Here is a 13,807-nt window from a genome sequence, read left to right on the forward strand (position 1 = left end):
TATATGAATAGAGGCCCGGGCACTGGGTTGCGGCCGGCCTGGTTTCCCTGAAAGGGTGTTCTGATCAGCGTGGGAGTCCCCCACTGGGTGCTTGCCAGTTTGAGTGAGGGGCTGATGCCATTTTCAGGCTGGCCGGTGACTGAAGCTCCAACCGCTCCCTGTTTTTCTTTTTTTTCTTGTGTTTTATATTCTGGGCCAGCTTTAGCTCTGAGGCCTTGCTGCTGAAAGAAGGTTTCTGGCCTTTACCTTCCATATTTGATACAATGTTGTGGTCCGGCTGGCTGAAGCCCGGCTGACTGAAAGCCAGTTTCTAGGGTTTTGTTTAGCTTCTATATTTGCAACATAGTTGCTTAGAGTTGCAGCTGAGAGGCCGGCAAGTCAGGCAGGGAACGTTGGAGTTTGCCATCACTGGAGCAAGCAAGCCTCCCTGCTCACTTCAGTGCATGGCTGCCGGCCGCCATCTTGGCTGACAGTTAATTTGCATAAGGATATGCTGATTAGCCAATGGGAAGGGTAGCGGTCGTATGCTAATTACCATGTTTCTCTTTTATTAGTGTAGATGTTTACTTTGAATTTATATTAGTTCACACAAACACTCCATCCATGCTTTTGTTCCAGCCCTCCGGTCCAGTTTAAGAACCCATTGTGGCCCTCGAGTCAAAAAGTTTGCCCACCCCTGTTCTAAGCTCTATGTCTGTATATTTCAAACTTGAAATCCTTTCTGTCTTGAAAGGAGTCCAAGAATGGGATCTCTGCAAAGGATCCTCCACGTGTTCACTCCAGCCTTAGCACAGAAAGGTCCAATCTCTATAAGCATGGAGAAGAGGAGTCCAGGAAATCCATAACCAAATAATATAAAATAATTTACATGACTGTAACAGAATACTTTTACTAATCATCATTGCTGACATAGCAGAGCCATATTTCACTTCTGAGCATATGGCTTGAGTTTGGTTTTATTACCATCATAAGCTCTAAAACTTGGTCCCTGCTCAGAATTAGCTAGAACACACAACCCTGAGGAAGATGAGAAAATAAGTTGAGCAAGCAAGCCAGAATGTTCTTTCTCAACATTAATTTATGCAAAATTTGACTAGTCTATAAAAGACAAATATAGATTTAAAACTAAACAAAAGATATCCACATTTTGAAATTAGTGTTTTATTCCTAAGTTTTCTGCTATGCATCTGACCTTGTCTCTTAAGTGTTATATGTTCAAACCAAAAAAATGCTATTGAATCAGAAGCCAGATTCAAACATCAGCTCACCCCGTGTCTTTTGAGAAGTCACATCACTGTTATGAGTCTAGATTTTCTCAAATAAAAAAATAAGATGGAGAAAGATTAAACTTGAAGGTTTCAAACAAAACTACAATTATATGATTACTAGAGGCCCAGTGCACAAATTTGTGCACGGGTGGGGTCCGCCAGTGGGGGCCGATCAGGCTGGGCCAGCAGGGGGGAAGGGACCGCGGGATGTTGCGGCGAGCCCCAATCGGGCCACAGTGCACGTCATAGCAACTGGTCGTCCTGGTCGTTCTGGTCGCTTGGCTTCTATATATATATATAGATGTAAATAAAAACTGCTCTTTCTTAGTCCCATTTAGCCGAAATTAGTAGCAGTTACTGATGACTGAAAGCCTACCATGTTTCAGGTATTAAATCTCTCAATTTACAACTACTGTTTCTAATTCTCTTAGTAACCTTACAATGCAGGTACTATAAAAATGAGGAAACAGAAGCAGAGAGATTGGCTTATCCAATATTACACAGCTCATACATGTTGGGGACTGTATGGAGACCATATATAAATTCCTATATTTTTTTCTTCCACAAAAATTTCTATTGTGCACTATTTAAAAAAGTATTTTTAATACATTTTTATTGATTTCAGAGAGGAAAGGAGAGGGAGAGAGAAATAGAAACATCAATGATTAAGAGAATCATTAATCGGCTGCCTCCTGCATTGCCCCCAACTGGGGATCAAGCTTGAAACCCAGACATATGCTCTGACCAAAAATCAAACTGTGACCTTCTGGTTGATAGGTCAACCAGAAGCACTGAGGCACACCAGCTGGGCTATTAAGTACTATTTATAAGTATTATTTTTACAGAAACGTAAATAGACATTAAAAACCCAATTTAAAAATTTTAAAGTTATGTTAATACATCTTGCAACTCAGATATCAAAAGTCAAAAATGTTCATTATAAACTCACCTGGTGCAGCAGACGTTTCAGTTTGAGTAACTGAGTTTTTACAGCAGTACAATCCTGGACCATGTGCCGGAGGGTCATCTCATCCAGTATCACTGTATTTTCAGGTACATCTACAAACATTCTCTGAGCCTGGAAAAAGGGGGTCCCTCCATAGCTTTCAAAATGACCCAAAGGAGATTCTCTGTAGGGAGAGCCTCTAGAAGGGCAGGAGAAATTGGAGGTAAAAGATATGCAACACAAATTTCAGAAAGAAATAAAGGTAGTAACATTATTGCAATGAATATTATAATTGATTTATCATTATCACAAAGCCTCTGGCTTTTACTCACCTCAGACCCTGAATATGTTTCCACTAAAAAGTGCAATCAGCCGAAACCGGTTTGGCTCAGTGGATAGAGCATCGACCTGCGGGCTGAAAGGTCCCAGGTTCGATTCCGGTCAAGGGCATGTACCTGGGTTGCGGGCACATCCCCAGTAGGAGATGTGCAGGAGGCAGCTGATTGATGTTTCTCTATCATCGATGTTTCTAACTCTCTATCTCTCTCCCTTCCTCTCTGTAAAAAATCAATAAAATATATTTTTTAAAAAAAGTGCAATCAGTTCTAGTTGCATTGCTCTTCCTTTTGTGTATTTTACACATTGGTTGAATAAACCTTATTCCTTAGGAACATGAATAGAAACAAAAATCTTGGGGAAAAGACCTTGGCTGGAAAAAATATACTTATTTTTCTTTTTCCTGCACCGACTGCCTGCTTTTTATGTTGACTTTAATTGGCCTCTTCAACATCACTTTTTTTTTTTTAGCTCCATAACACTACAGGACTCCTATTTCTTGAAAGTCCCAGTAGACAGTTAAGTTTTACACTGTTGACAAATCATCTTTTCCAATAAAGATTAACATGTTAAGCACCATGTCAGTCTCCGGTGACTGACACTATACTTTCCGTCCGGACCTCATCAGTCAACCAGAAGCACTGAGGCACACCAGCTGGGCGCTTAACGTCTTAAATAAGATTTTTAAAATCTTGTTTCCTAATCTTAAACTACATTTTAAAAATCCACTGTAAAAAAATTAAATTTTCCTTTAGTTTCATACAATACACATAATGAATAATTTAGAATTTTTTTGTTTGAACATTTAAGACTAGGGAAAATGTGTTTTATGGGTGTGAAAAACAATGTTTTAATCAGAAGTCATAGCTACAGCAATTTAAAAAGTACTGCATTCACATTACACATAATTACAGTTGGTTCTTATGTTAAGACAAAAACATGCTGAAAAAAAATGTTCTTTCCAAAATACTGTAATGGCTATGTTTTATCATGATTAAAGTTAAATTCATGATGCATTAAATTTGCAAAACGCACAATGCATTAAATTTCAACCACATTAAAAAGTAGAAATATGATTTCTGCTAAAATTTTCTAGTTTTGAACAAATATTCCCAAATCTCTAAATTCTCAAATATTTAATATGAGCTTTGTTTTCACAATATTATTTTCCTCTGAAACTACTTCAGGCCTTGTTTTTCTTTTAAACATGCCCTACTGGGTGTGGCGACAAGAAGGTGCCAAGAGGCCAGGCAGAGCTAAGGCAATGCAACTGTGTATCTTGAGTGCGCTTCTGTCAGGGAGACAGATGGGCCTGTGCTCAGCCCTTGGGCTGCATGACAGGGAAGCAGATCCAAGTTCCCCAGTGAGTTCAGCGAGCCCCTTGCTAGGAAGAAAAGGAAGTGACCGCCTTCCTACAGGTTACAGGCATGTAATCTGGTTTAAACAGACTACAAACCACTGGCTAGGTCTGGAAGGCAGAGTGCAGGTCCATGGGCAAAGGAAGAGCTATTCAGAGCAGAGACATTCTAGCTGCGTACTGGAGGCAGACCAGCCTCTGGATTCCAGAGGCCCCGTACACCAGATGTCAAATTGCCAAGCATCAGTCAAATTGCTAAGGGCCAGGCAGGGACAATGACTGCCATTGGCCTGCACCAGAGAACCTCCAGTGAGGGCTGAGACCAGCACACCAAGTGGCCAACTTGACAACATGGAGCAAAATCCAGCGGGCTCCACAAACAGCAGATCCAAAGGTGAACACAGTAGGCACTAAAACCTATGGAGGAGAACACTTTTTAATTTTAATATTTTCTTTAATTTTTCTTTTATATTTCATTTAAAAAATTTGTTTCCTCTCTTTTCACTTTTGTCACCATTGTAATTGGCTAGTTATTAATATTAACAGGATTGGGGCAAAGGGTCTACCGGACATGATAAGCATGGTCATCTGGGCAGCTTCACCTGGGAGCTGCAACTCTGCACTTCCCAGGGAAGCACTGGCCCAATCCCTGCAAATCACAGGGGAAGGGGCCCAACAAAGTGGAAGATGGATGCTTACACAGTGAAGGCGAGGTAAGGTAGGGACGGTACTTGCCTGTCAGGCTAACCTGGAACAAATATAACTGGCTAGGGGTGGAGCCACTGCAAGCCTGTGAAAATCTGGAATACATAATTTGCAGACAAAGGAATTCTTTCTCTTGTTCCTCTTGCTTCACTCTTGCTTCCTTGCACTCGCCTGTGCTCCTTCCATAACCATGTGGCCCTGGGAGCTGCATGGCCCATAGCCAAGCAAACCCCACATGCAATGGAGTGTAGCTGGGAATACAAGCTAACCTAGTGAGATGCAGGACTGAACTGTGCAAATGCAGTGAAACTCTGGGCAACGGCTTTAATCCCAGGTCCACTAAAGACAAAGCTAGATATCTCCCATGGCAAGAGAGAGGGAGATGGGACCTTGGAACACAGGGGTCTAATTCAACCAAAATAACGCTTTTTTTGATATCTCATCCTCCTGTGGGGGCCTCAAGATATTCTTATTCCCATGGCACCCAAAGAAGGCCAATTCCACTCAATAACAAGTGGGGACACGGAGACCACCCCACCAATAAAACTTTAATATCTCTATTTCTCTTTTTCCTTTTCTTATTCTACTTTTTCCTTCTCTTTTCTTTTTTTTCCTTTTTTATTTTTCATTTATTATTTTCCTATTCTATATTTTATTTTATTCATTATTATTACTTTTTAACACTTATCTCATTTAATATTTTTTTACTTTTCTTTTTTACTCTTATTCTTTTTCTTTTCTTTTCTTTCATATTCCCTTCTTTTGTTTCTTTTTTATTTTCTAAATCTTTGGTCTCTAGTCTTTCTGTATTTTTTTTTCCTCCTAATTATTCTTGGTTTTGTGGTTGTTGGCTTGTTGTTTCTTGTTGTTTTCAGCTTGGCTTGCTTTGTCTTGTTCTGTTCTGTCAGCACCTGTGTAACAGTTGTTATGATGTCGTTGGGGTTGAGCTCACAGTCATCCAGCCCACGAGCTAAGCCCACCCATGAACAGACAACAGCAGTTGAGACACAATTATAATAGGAGGGCCCACATAATCCACATGGTACATTCCTAGAGCATCTCACTCAGAAGATTAAGAAGACAACACAAACTCATACAACTTAACACAAGGAAGATAAACAATCCAATAAAAAAAATGGGCAAAGGACCTAAATAGATACTTTTCGAAAGAGGACATACAGAAGGGCAAGAGACATATGAAAACGTGCTCAAAGTCACTAATCATCTGAGAGATGCAAATCAAAACGGCAATAAGGTACCATCTCAGACCTGTCAGAATGGCTATCATCAACAAATCAACAAACTACGAGTGCTGGAGAGGATGCGGAGGAAAAGGAACCCTCTTGCACTGCTGGTGGGAATGCAGACTGGTGCAGCCACTGTGGAAGACAGTATGGAGTTTCCTCAAAAAATTAAAAACGGAACTCCCATTTGACCCAGTAATCCCACTTCTAGCAATATATCCAAAGAAATCAGAAACACCAATCAGAAAGGATATATGCACCCCTATGTTCATAGCAGCACCATTTGTAATAGCTAAGATTTGGAAACAGCCTAAGTGCCCATCAGCAGATGAGTGGATTAAAAAACTGTGGTACATCTACACAATGGAATACTACGAAGTGGTAAAAAGAAGTAACTCTTACCATTAGCAACAGCATGGATGGACCTGGAGAGCATCATGCTAAGTGAAATAAGCCAGTCAGAGAAAGGTAAACATCACATGATCTCACTCATTTGTGGAATATAATGAACAACATAAACTGATGAACAAAAATAGAGCCAGAGGGAAAAAATAATATCTTAAGAACATAACAGAAGTAATCCTGTTATATGCAGATTTTTTTAATGTATTTTATTGATTTTTTACAGAGAGGAAGGGAGAGGGATAGAGAATTAGAAACATCAATGAGAGAGAAACATTGATCAGCTGCCTCCTGCATACCCCCTATTGGGGATGTGCCCGCAACCAAGGTACATGTCCTTGACCGGAATCGAACCTGGGACCCTTCAGTCCGCAGGCCGATGCTCTATCCACTGAGCCAAACCGGTTAGGGCAATTTGCAGATTTTTAATATTTCCTACAATCTTTGTAATATCATACTAGTACAGCTTTGGTAATATTATACTTAAAATCCCTTTTTTCTTGAAATATTAATGTTTATTGCATGTAATATTATATTTAAGATCATTTTTCTTGAGATAAAAATTAAAAATAAAAAGATTAAAAAAAGAAGAAGACTACACAACTGGCTTGCACAAGACAACTACTACAGAAGGCTACCCCATGAAGACTGGGAGTCATAACAGCCCTATCCATACATAGAAACAAACACAAAGAAACAGCAAAAAATGGGGAAATAAAGAAACAGGCCCCAAATGAAAGAACGAAAGGAATTTACAGAAAAAGAGTTAAATGAAATGGAAGCAAGCAATTTACTAGTAACAGAGTATAAAGTAATTGTTTTAAAAATGTTCAACAGCATGACAAATAACATAGAAACCATGGTAAACAACTACTTGGAAATGAAGAATAACATATCTGAAATAAAGAATATCCTGGAAGACATAAACAGTAGGTTAAAAGAAGCAGAGTATCAAATAAGTGAATTAGAAGACAAGGTAGGAAAAAAATCAATCAGAGCAGCAAGACTCTGGAGGACTTTAAGGGAGAGATCAACAGCAATACAGTCATAGTAGGGGACTTTATCACCCCACTGATATCACTGGATAGATCTTCCAGACAAAAAAAAAAATCAACAAGAAAATGGCAACCTTAAATGACACACTAGATCTGATGGATTTAGTTGATATTTACAGAACATTTCACCCCAAAGCTGCAGAATATATATTCTTCTTAAGTGCACATAGGACAGTCTCAAAGATAGACTACGTGTTAGGACACAAAACAAGTCATAACAAATTCAAGAAGATTAAAATCATATCAAGCATCTTCTTGAAGCACAATGGCATGAAACTATAAATCAACTACAGCAAAAAACAAAAAACAAAAAAAAACCACCTCAAAAACATTCAAACACATGGAGGCTAAATAGTAAACAACAAATGGGTTACCAATGAGATCAAGGAAGAAATCAAAATCACCCTGGAAACAGATGAAAATGAACACACAACCCAAAATCTACAGGACACAATGAAAGCAATCCTGAGGGGAAAAGTTCATAGCATTACAGGCCTACCTCAAGAAACAAGAAAAATCTCAAATAAACAATCTAATGCTATAACTAAAAGACCTAGAAAAAGAACAACAGGAAAAGCCCATAGAAAGTAGAATGAAGGAAATAATAAAGATTAGAGCAGAAATAAATGGCATAGAGACCAAAGGAAAAAAAGTACAATATAAAAGATCAATGAAACCAAGAATTGGTTATTTGAAAAGATAAATAAGATTGATAAACTTTAGCCAGATTCATCAAGAAACAGAGAAAGAGGACCCAAATTAAGTCAGAAATAAAAGTCATAACAACTGACATCACAGAAATACAAAGGATTTTAAGAAAATACTATGAACAATTATATGCCAACAAATTGGACAACCTGAGTAAAATGGACAAATTCCTAAAAACATAAACTATTCCAAAGCTCAATCAAGAAGAATCAGAAAACTGGAATAAACTGATAACTAATGAAATTGAGTCAGTAATCAAAAAAACTCCCAGCAAACAAAAATGCTGGACTGCATAGCTGCACAGGCAAGTTTTTCAGACATTCAAAGAAAAACTAACACTTATCCTCAAACTATTCCAAAAAATTCAAGAGGAATACTTCCAAGCTGTTTTTACGAGGCCAACATTATCCTAATTCCAAAACCAAACAAAGACACTACAAAGAGAGAAAATTACAGGTCATTATCCCTGATAAACACAGATGCCAAAATCCTCAACAAGATATTATTAAATCGGATCCAGCAATACATGAAAAACATCATACATCATGACCAAGTAGGATTTATTCTGAGGATTCAAGGCTGGTATAATATTCACAAATCAATAAATATGATACATCATATAATCAAAATGAAGGATCAAAATCACATGATCCTATCAATAGACACAGAAAAGGCATTCAACAAAATCCAGTCCCATTTATAATAAAAACTTCATTGGATAGGCTTAAAGAAAATTGAAGTCACATGTTAAAGTACTTGGAACAAAGCCTGATACACAGTAGATGTTAAATAAAAACCAACTACTATTGTATTATTAGCAATAATTTCCAACTTCTTTAAGTTGAAAATGTTTTCTAACATAAATGTCAAAAGAATACTATTATGCCATATACCCTGCAGCTATCTACTCCAATTGGTAAATGTTGACACACTTTTCTTTTCTTTTCTTTCTTTATATATTTTATTGATTTTTTTACAGAGAGGAAGGGACAGGGATAGAGAGTTAGAAACAACGATGAGAGAGAAATATCGACCAGCTGCCTCCTGCACACCCCCTACTGGGAATGTGCCCGCAACTAAGGTACATGCCCTTGACCTGAATCGAACCTGGGACCCTTCAGTCCGCAGGCCGACGCTCTATCCACTGAGCCAAACCGGTCAGGGTGACACACTTTTCTTTACATCAAGTTGGAAATAACAGAATACCTCACTAGAGGACCATTTGAAGTCTTCTATGGGAAACAAGAGTGTAATTGAGAAAGCAAAAGAGTGTAATGGAGAAAGCAAGAGGCAGAAGAAGACAAAGATAGCAAATATATATCAGATGTTATTTTCAGAAAATAAAATGGCACTATGGACACAAGAGAGGGAAAAAACAGAACAGAGAGATTTTGACATTTCACATTCTGAGAAGATGATGCTCACACCTGAGAAGTGGACCTTTGAATTGGAATGGGTGGTTCAATAACTTTCCAAGAGTACAAGCACAGATCCAGGGATGAAGACATAAACAAGATGAAAACAATGAACCTGAGACAAAGGGTTAGTAGACACAGCACCTCATATTGAGATGACAGGCACAGCCCTGGCTGGGTGGCCCCACTCATTGGAGCATTGTTCCATCCACCAAAAGGGTGTGGGTTCAATTCCCAGTTAGGGCGCATACCTAAGTAGTGGGTTCAATCCCAGGTTGGGGGGCACAAAGGAGGCAACCGATTGATGTCTCTTTTGTTCTTTCTCTTTCCCTCATTCTCTCCCTTCCTCCCTCCCTCTCGCTCTCTCATATTCTCTCTCTCTCTCTCTCTCTCTCTCTCTCTCTTTCTCTCAAGAATCAATAAATACAACATGATCTCACCCATATGAGCAAAATAAACTGTTGAACAAAATAGATCCAGAGACATAGAAATATGGAACAGACTGATGAATCTCAGGGGGAAGGTAGGGGTAGGGAAGGCAGGGGTGGGAGGGAAGAGATCAACCAAGGAACTTGTATGCATAACCCATGGTCACAGACAATAGGGTGATGGAGGCCTGGGGAGTGGCACCGGGGCGACCTATAAGGGGTCAATGGGGGGAAAAGGGGACCTATGTAACACTTTCAAGAATAAAGATTTTTTTTTAAAAAAAGAAATGCTATTTGAGAAAAAAAAACATCCTTGATGAGGATTAAAAAAAAAGATGACAGGCACATTTGTACTTTTATACAAATTTTAATAATCATGGCTTTTTAGTAGAGAAATTATATGGTGAAGCAACAGAAGACTGCAAGCTGTTTTGGGGAATATACTGGAAGGTTAGTAGTGTGTTAGTAAAGGCAGGAATGCACCTGTGTGGTCTATGTGGTCAATCACAGGCCAGGCAGTCTAGTAGATAAGAAGAAACCAATATATAGGTATGGGTGAAGGGAAAAATTAGTTCAGTGGTTATAGAAGCATGAGAAAGAAATGCCCACAATCACCAACATTATTTAACATTGTTTTATAAATACAGCCAATAAAATCAACAAGAAAAAAAGGATCAGAATAACTATAGAAAGAAATCTTTAAGATATCAGCCTTTTTTTAACCCATTAAAATTGAATCCAATTTCAATAGCAGCACCTGATATTCAACCCACACATCTAATGTAGGGAGCGGCTCTAGAGGTAAGCCTCGGATTGACAGAGCCACAAACAAGTCCCAGTTTAGAGGGCACAGCCCTCTTAGCCTAATTAAGCTTGACCTTTGGCCGCCCCCTAGATCCTTCCTGGGTAGCTAATGGGCTGTGGGAGGTGCAGCAAGTGCTGCCAAAACAAGTGAAACTCACAAGAACAGTGTAACTATGTTGACCACTACCTTGTTTACCTCTGGCTATAAAATAAAGCCTCAGCTTGCTGGCTGGATCCTTCTCTGTGGCCTGATCCAGGAACAGGAGATCCACCAAGCCCCAGCTATATTCTCTGTCTGTATTTTCTTTAATCCTTCACCGCCCCTCCTCAGGCTCACCGAACCCTTGGCAGTGCTGGCACAGCACAATCTAATAATCACATTGCTGCACAATTACTTATTGTAGTTTTAAAGGAATCTCACAAAATTATGTGGCTGTATCCATATACTTTCTCCACTTCTGCACAAGATGTGTGATTTTGTGTTTCTTAATTACCAAGATGTGTGATTTTGTGCTTAAGGTTTCTGATTCATAGATTAGACTGGTAAGTGGAGGTGTGTTTGGGGTGAGGTGGTAGGAGAGAGAGATTTTTTATTTATTTCCTAATCTGAGTCACAATTTTTCTTCACACAACCTTTAGTCTTTCTTTACTCACTTTTATTAAAATTCATATGATAAAAGTTAAATGTATGTTTTTATGTTCAAGGTGTATTTTTTAAAGGCTTGATTCAACAGAACCTCGATCAAAATCCCAGCAAGTTATTTTGTGGATATCAACAAGGTGATTCTAAAGTTTATATGAACAGGCAAAAGACCCAGAATAACCAACACAATTTTGAAGAATGAGGTCAGAATGACTATCTGACTTTCAGGCATACTATATAAAGTAACACTAATCAAGACAGTGGAGTACTGACTACAGAATAGACAGATCGGGACACCAGAACAGAGGGTCCAGAAATACACCCACACCCATAGAACCAACTGGTCCTAGACAAAGAGCAAAGACAATTCAATAAAGATAGGACAGTGTTTTCAACATATGGTACTGGAACAACTGGACATTCACATGCAAAAAAAATGACCTTATACACCTTTCACAAACACTGACTAAGATCAGAGACCTAAATGTAAAACTCAAAACTACAAGATATCAAGGGAGAAAATCCAGGTGACCTTGGGTTTGGCAATAAGGTTTTAGATACAATACAAAAAGTACAATCCATGAAAGAAAAAATTGACAAGCTGGATTGCATAAAAATATCTGTTCTGTGAAAAACAACATTAAGAAAATGAAAAAGCAAGCCGCAGACTGGAAGGAAATATTTAAAATATATATCTGATAAAGGACTGGTATCTAAAATATACAAAGAACTTTTAAAATTCAACAAGAAAACAAACAACCTAATTTAAAATTGAGCAAAAGATCTAAACAGACATCTCACTAACAAAGATGTACAAATAACAAATAAGCATATGATAAAATGCTCAACATAATATATCATTAGGGAATTGTAAATTAAAACAATGAGATATTACTACACACCTATCAGAATGGTTATAATCCAAAACACAGCACCAACTTCTGATGAGGATGTGTAGCAATAGTAACTCTCATTCACTGCTGGAAGAAATGCAAAATGTGTAGCCACTTTGCAAGACACTTTGGCAGTTTCTTACCAGATTAAATTTACTCTTAATATGTGGTCCAGCAATTGTGCTTCTTGTTATTTACCAAAAATGAGTTGAAAATTTATACACAGAAATGTTTAGAGCAGCTTTATTCATAATTGCCAAATTTTGGAAGCAATTAAAGATGTCCTTCAGTATGTGAATGGATAAACAAACTGTAGTACACCCATACAATGGACTATTATTTAGAAATTTTAAAAATAAGCTATCAACACATGAAAAGATATGGTGGAACCTTAAATGCATATTGCTAAGTGAAAAATATCTAATCCAAAAAAGCTACGTACTGTCTATTTCCAACTATATGGCATTCTGGACAATGCAAAACTATGGATAGTAAAAAAAAAATTAGTGTTTGCCAGGAATATTGCCAAGAGTGGTAGGGCACGGGGGGAGGAAGGGATGAATAAATTATTCAGTATGATACAGTAATGGTAGACACATGCCTTTATACATTTGTCAAAGCCCACAGAATGTACACACAAAGAGTGAGCCCTAATGTAAACTATGAATTTTCATGAATAATGATGTATCAATACTGACTCATCAGTTGTAACAACTAATGTAAGATGTTAATAATAGAAGAAACTGTATAAAAGAAGGTGAGGGAGTATATGAGAACTCTCTGTACTTTCTGCTTAATATTTTTGTAAACCTACAACTGTTCTAAAAAATGAAGTCTATTAAACAAACAAAGAAAAAAATGACAGAAGAGAAGGGCAGAGTAAATTTCTCCAAAAATGCACTCCTTCATAAAAGCATTGAGATCGCTGGCAAATTAGTCAAAACTAACTTTTTCAGAACTCTGGAAATCAACCAAATGCTTGCACCAAACGAGAAGCACTTATTAAAAAGAAAACCTTAGTGAGACCAACAGTGGCATTTTAATTTATTCTACTGCTGTACCTATCTCCCTAGCTCTGTGGCAGCTTGAAAAATAAGAGTCTTACAAGCATGGTAGCTGTGAAATTCAGCAATCATTAGGGGGTGGGTGGGAGGTGGGCTCTCCAAAAAGCATCATTTCCAGAAAACTACTACTCTTTGACCTTATCTGCCCCTTCCTTAGAAAAGGCCCATTCTCAGCAGTTGTTTTATTTGACTTGATTCAGAACTCATTATGTGGAAACAGCTTTAATTCTAGTATATTTGTGCAAAACAATTAATGGCAATTGTTTAAAATCCCAGCTGCATGAGACAGTGATACCAATTGGGGCAAACAAGCTGACCAAAAAACTTCTAAGGAAAACCTGAGGAATGAGATGGCCACAGGTGGTTTTGAAATGCTCCAATATATTCTTGGACATAGAAAAGGCTATACATATGTACAGGGATGTGTGCAGGCCAAGGAAATAACCTGAGAAGGCCTTAATATCTCACTTACTCTGGGCAAGCAGGAAATGAAGGCTAAGGCAGAACTATAAATTGTTTGCCAAATTGTTGAAGGCAAC

At 38.2% G+C, this 13,807-nt stretch overlaps 1 protein-coding gene across 24 annotated transcripts in view; it reads right to left on the minus strand.

Moving 5' to 3' along the window:
• Positions 1 to 13,807, minus strand: part of CCSER2 (coiled-coil serine rich protein 2) — a 190,774-nt gene that overhangs the window by 62,948 nt on the left and 114,019 nt on the right. For 12 of the 24 annotated variants that reach the window (XR_002831996.1, XR_002831995.1, XR_002831997.1 and 9 more), the window contains one exon: positions 2,218 to 2,413. The exons of 11 other annotated variants lie outside the window; for them this stretch is intronic. Coding sequence is in view for 10 of the 13 variants with exons in the window: in XM_023763732.1 (XP_023619500.1) it covers positions 2,218 to 2,413 (196 nt within the window). In the remaining 3 variants the exon portion in view is untranslated. Of the gene's footprint in view, positions 1 to 2,217; positions 2,414 to 4,260; positions 4,708 to 13,807 lie in introns of those variants that run through there. One more of the 24 variants, XM_023763742.1, reaches the window with a different exon arrangement.

This window comes from Myotis lucifugus, unplaced genomic scaffold (assembly GCF_000147115.1).
Source record: "Myotis lucifugus unplaced genomic scaffold, Myoluc2.0 scaffold_299, whole genome shotgun sequence".
Classification (NCBI taxonomy): domain Eukaryota; kingdom Metazoa; phylum Chordata; class Mammalia; order Chiroptera; family Vespertilionidae; genus Myotis; species Myotis lucifugus.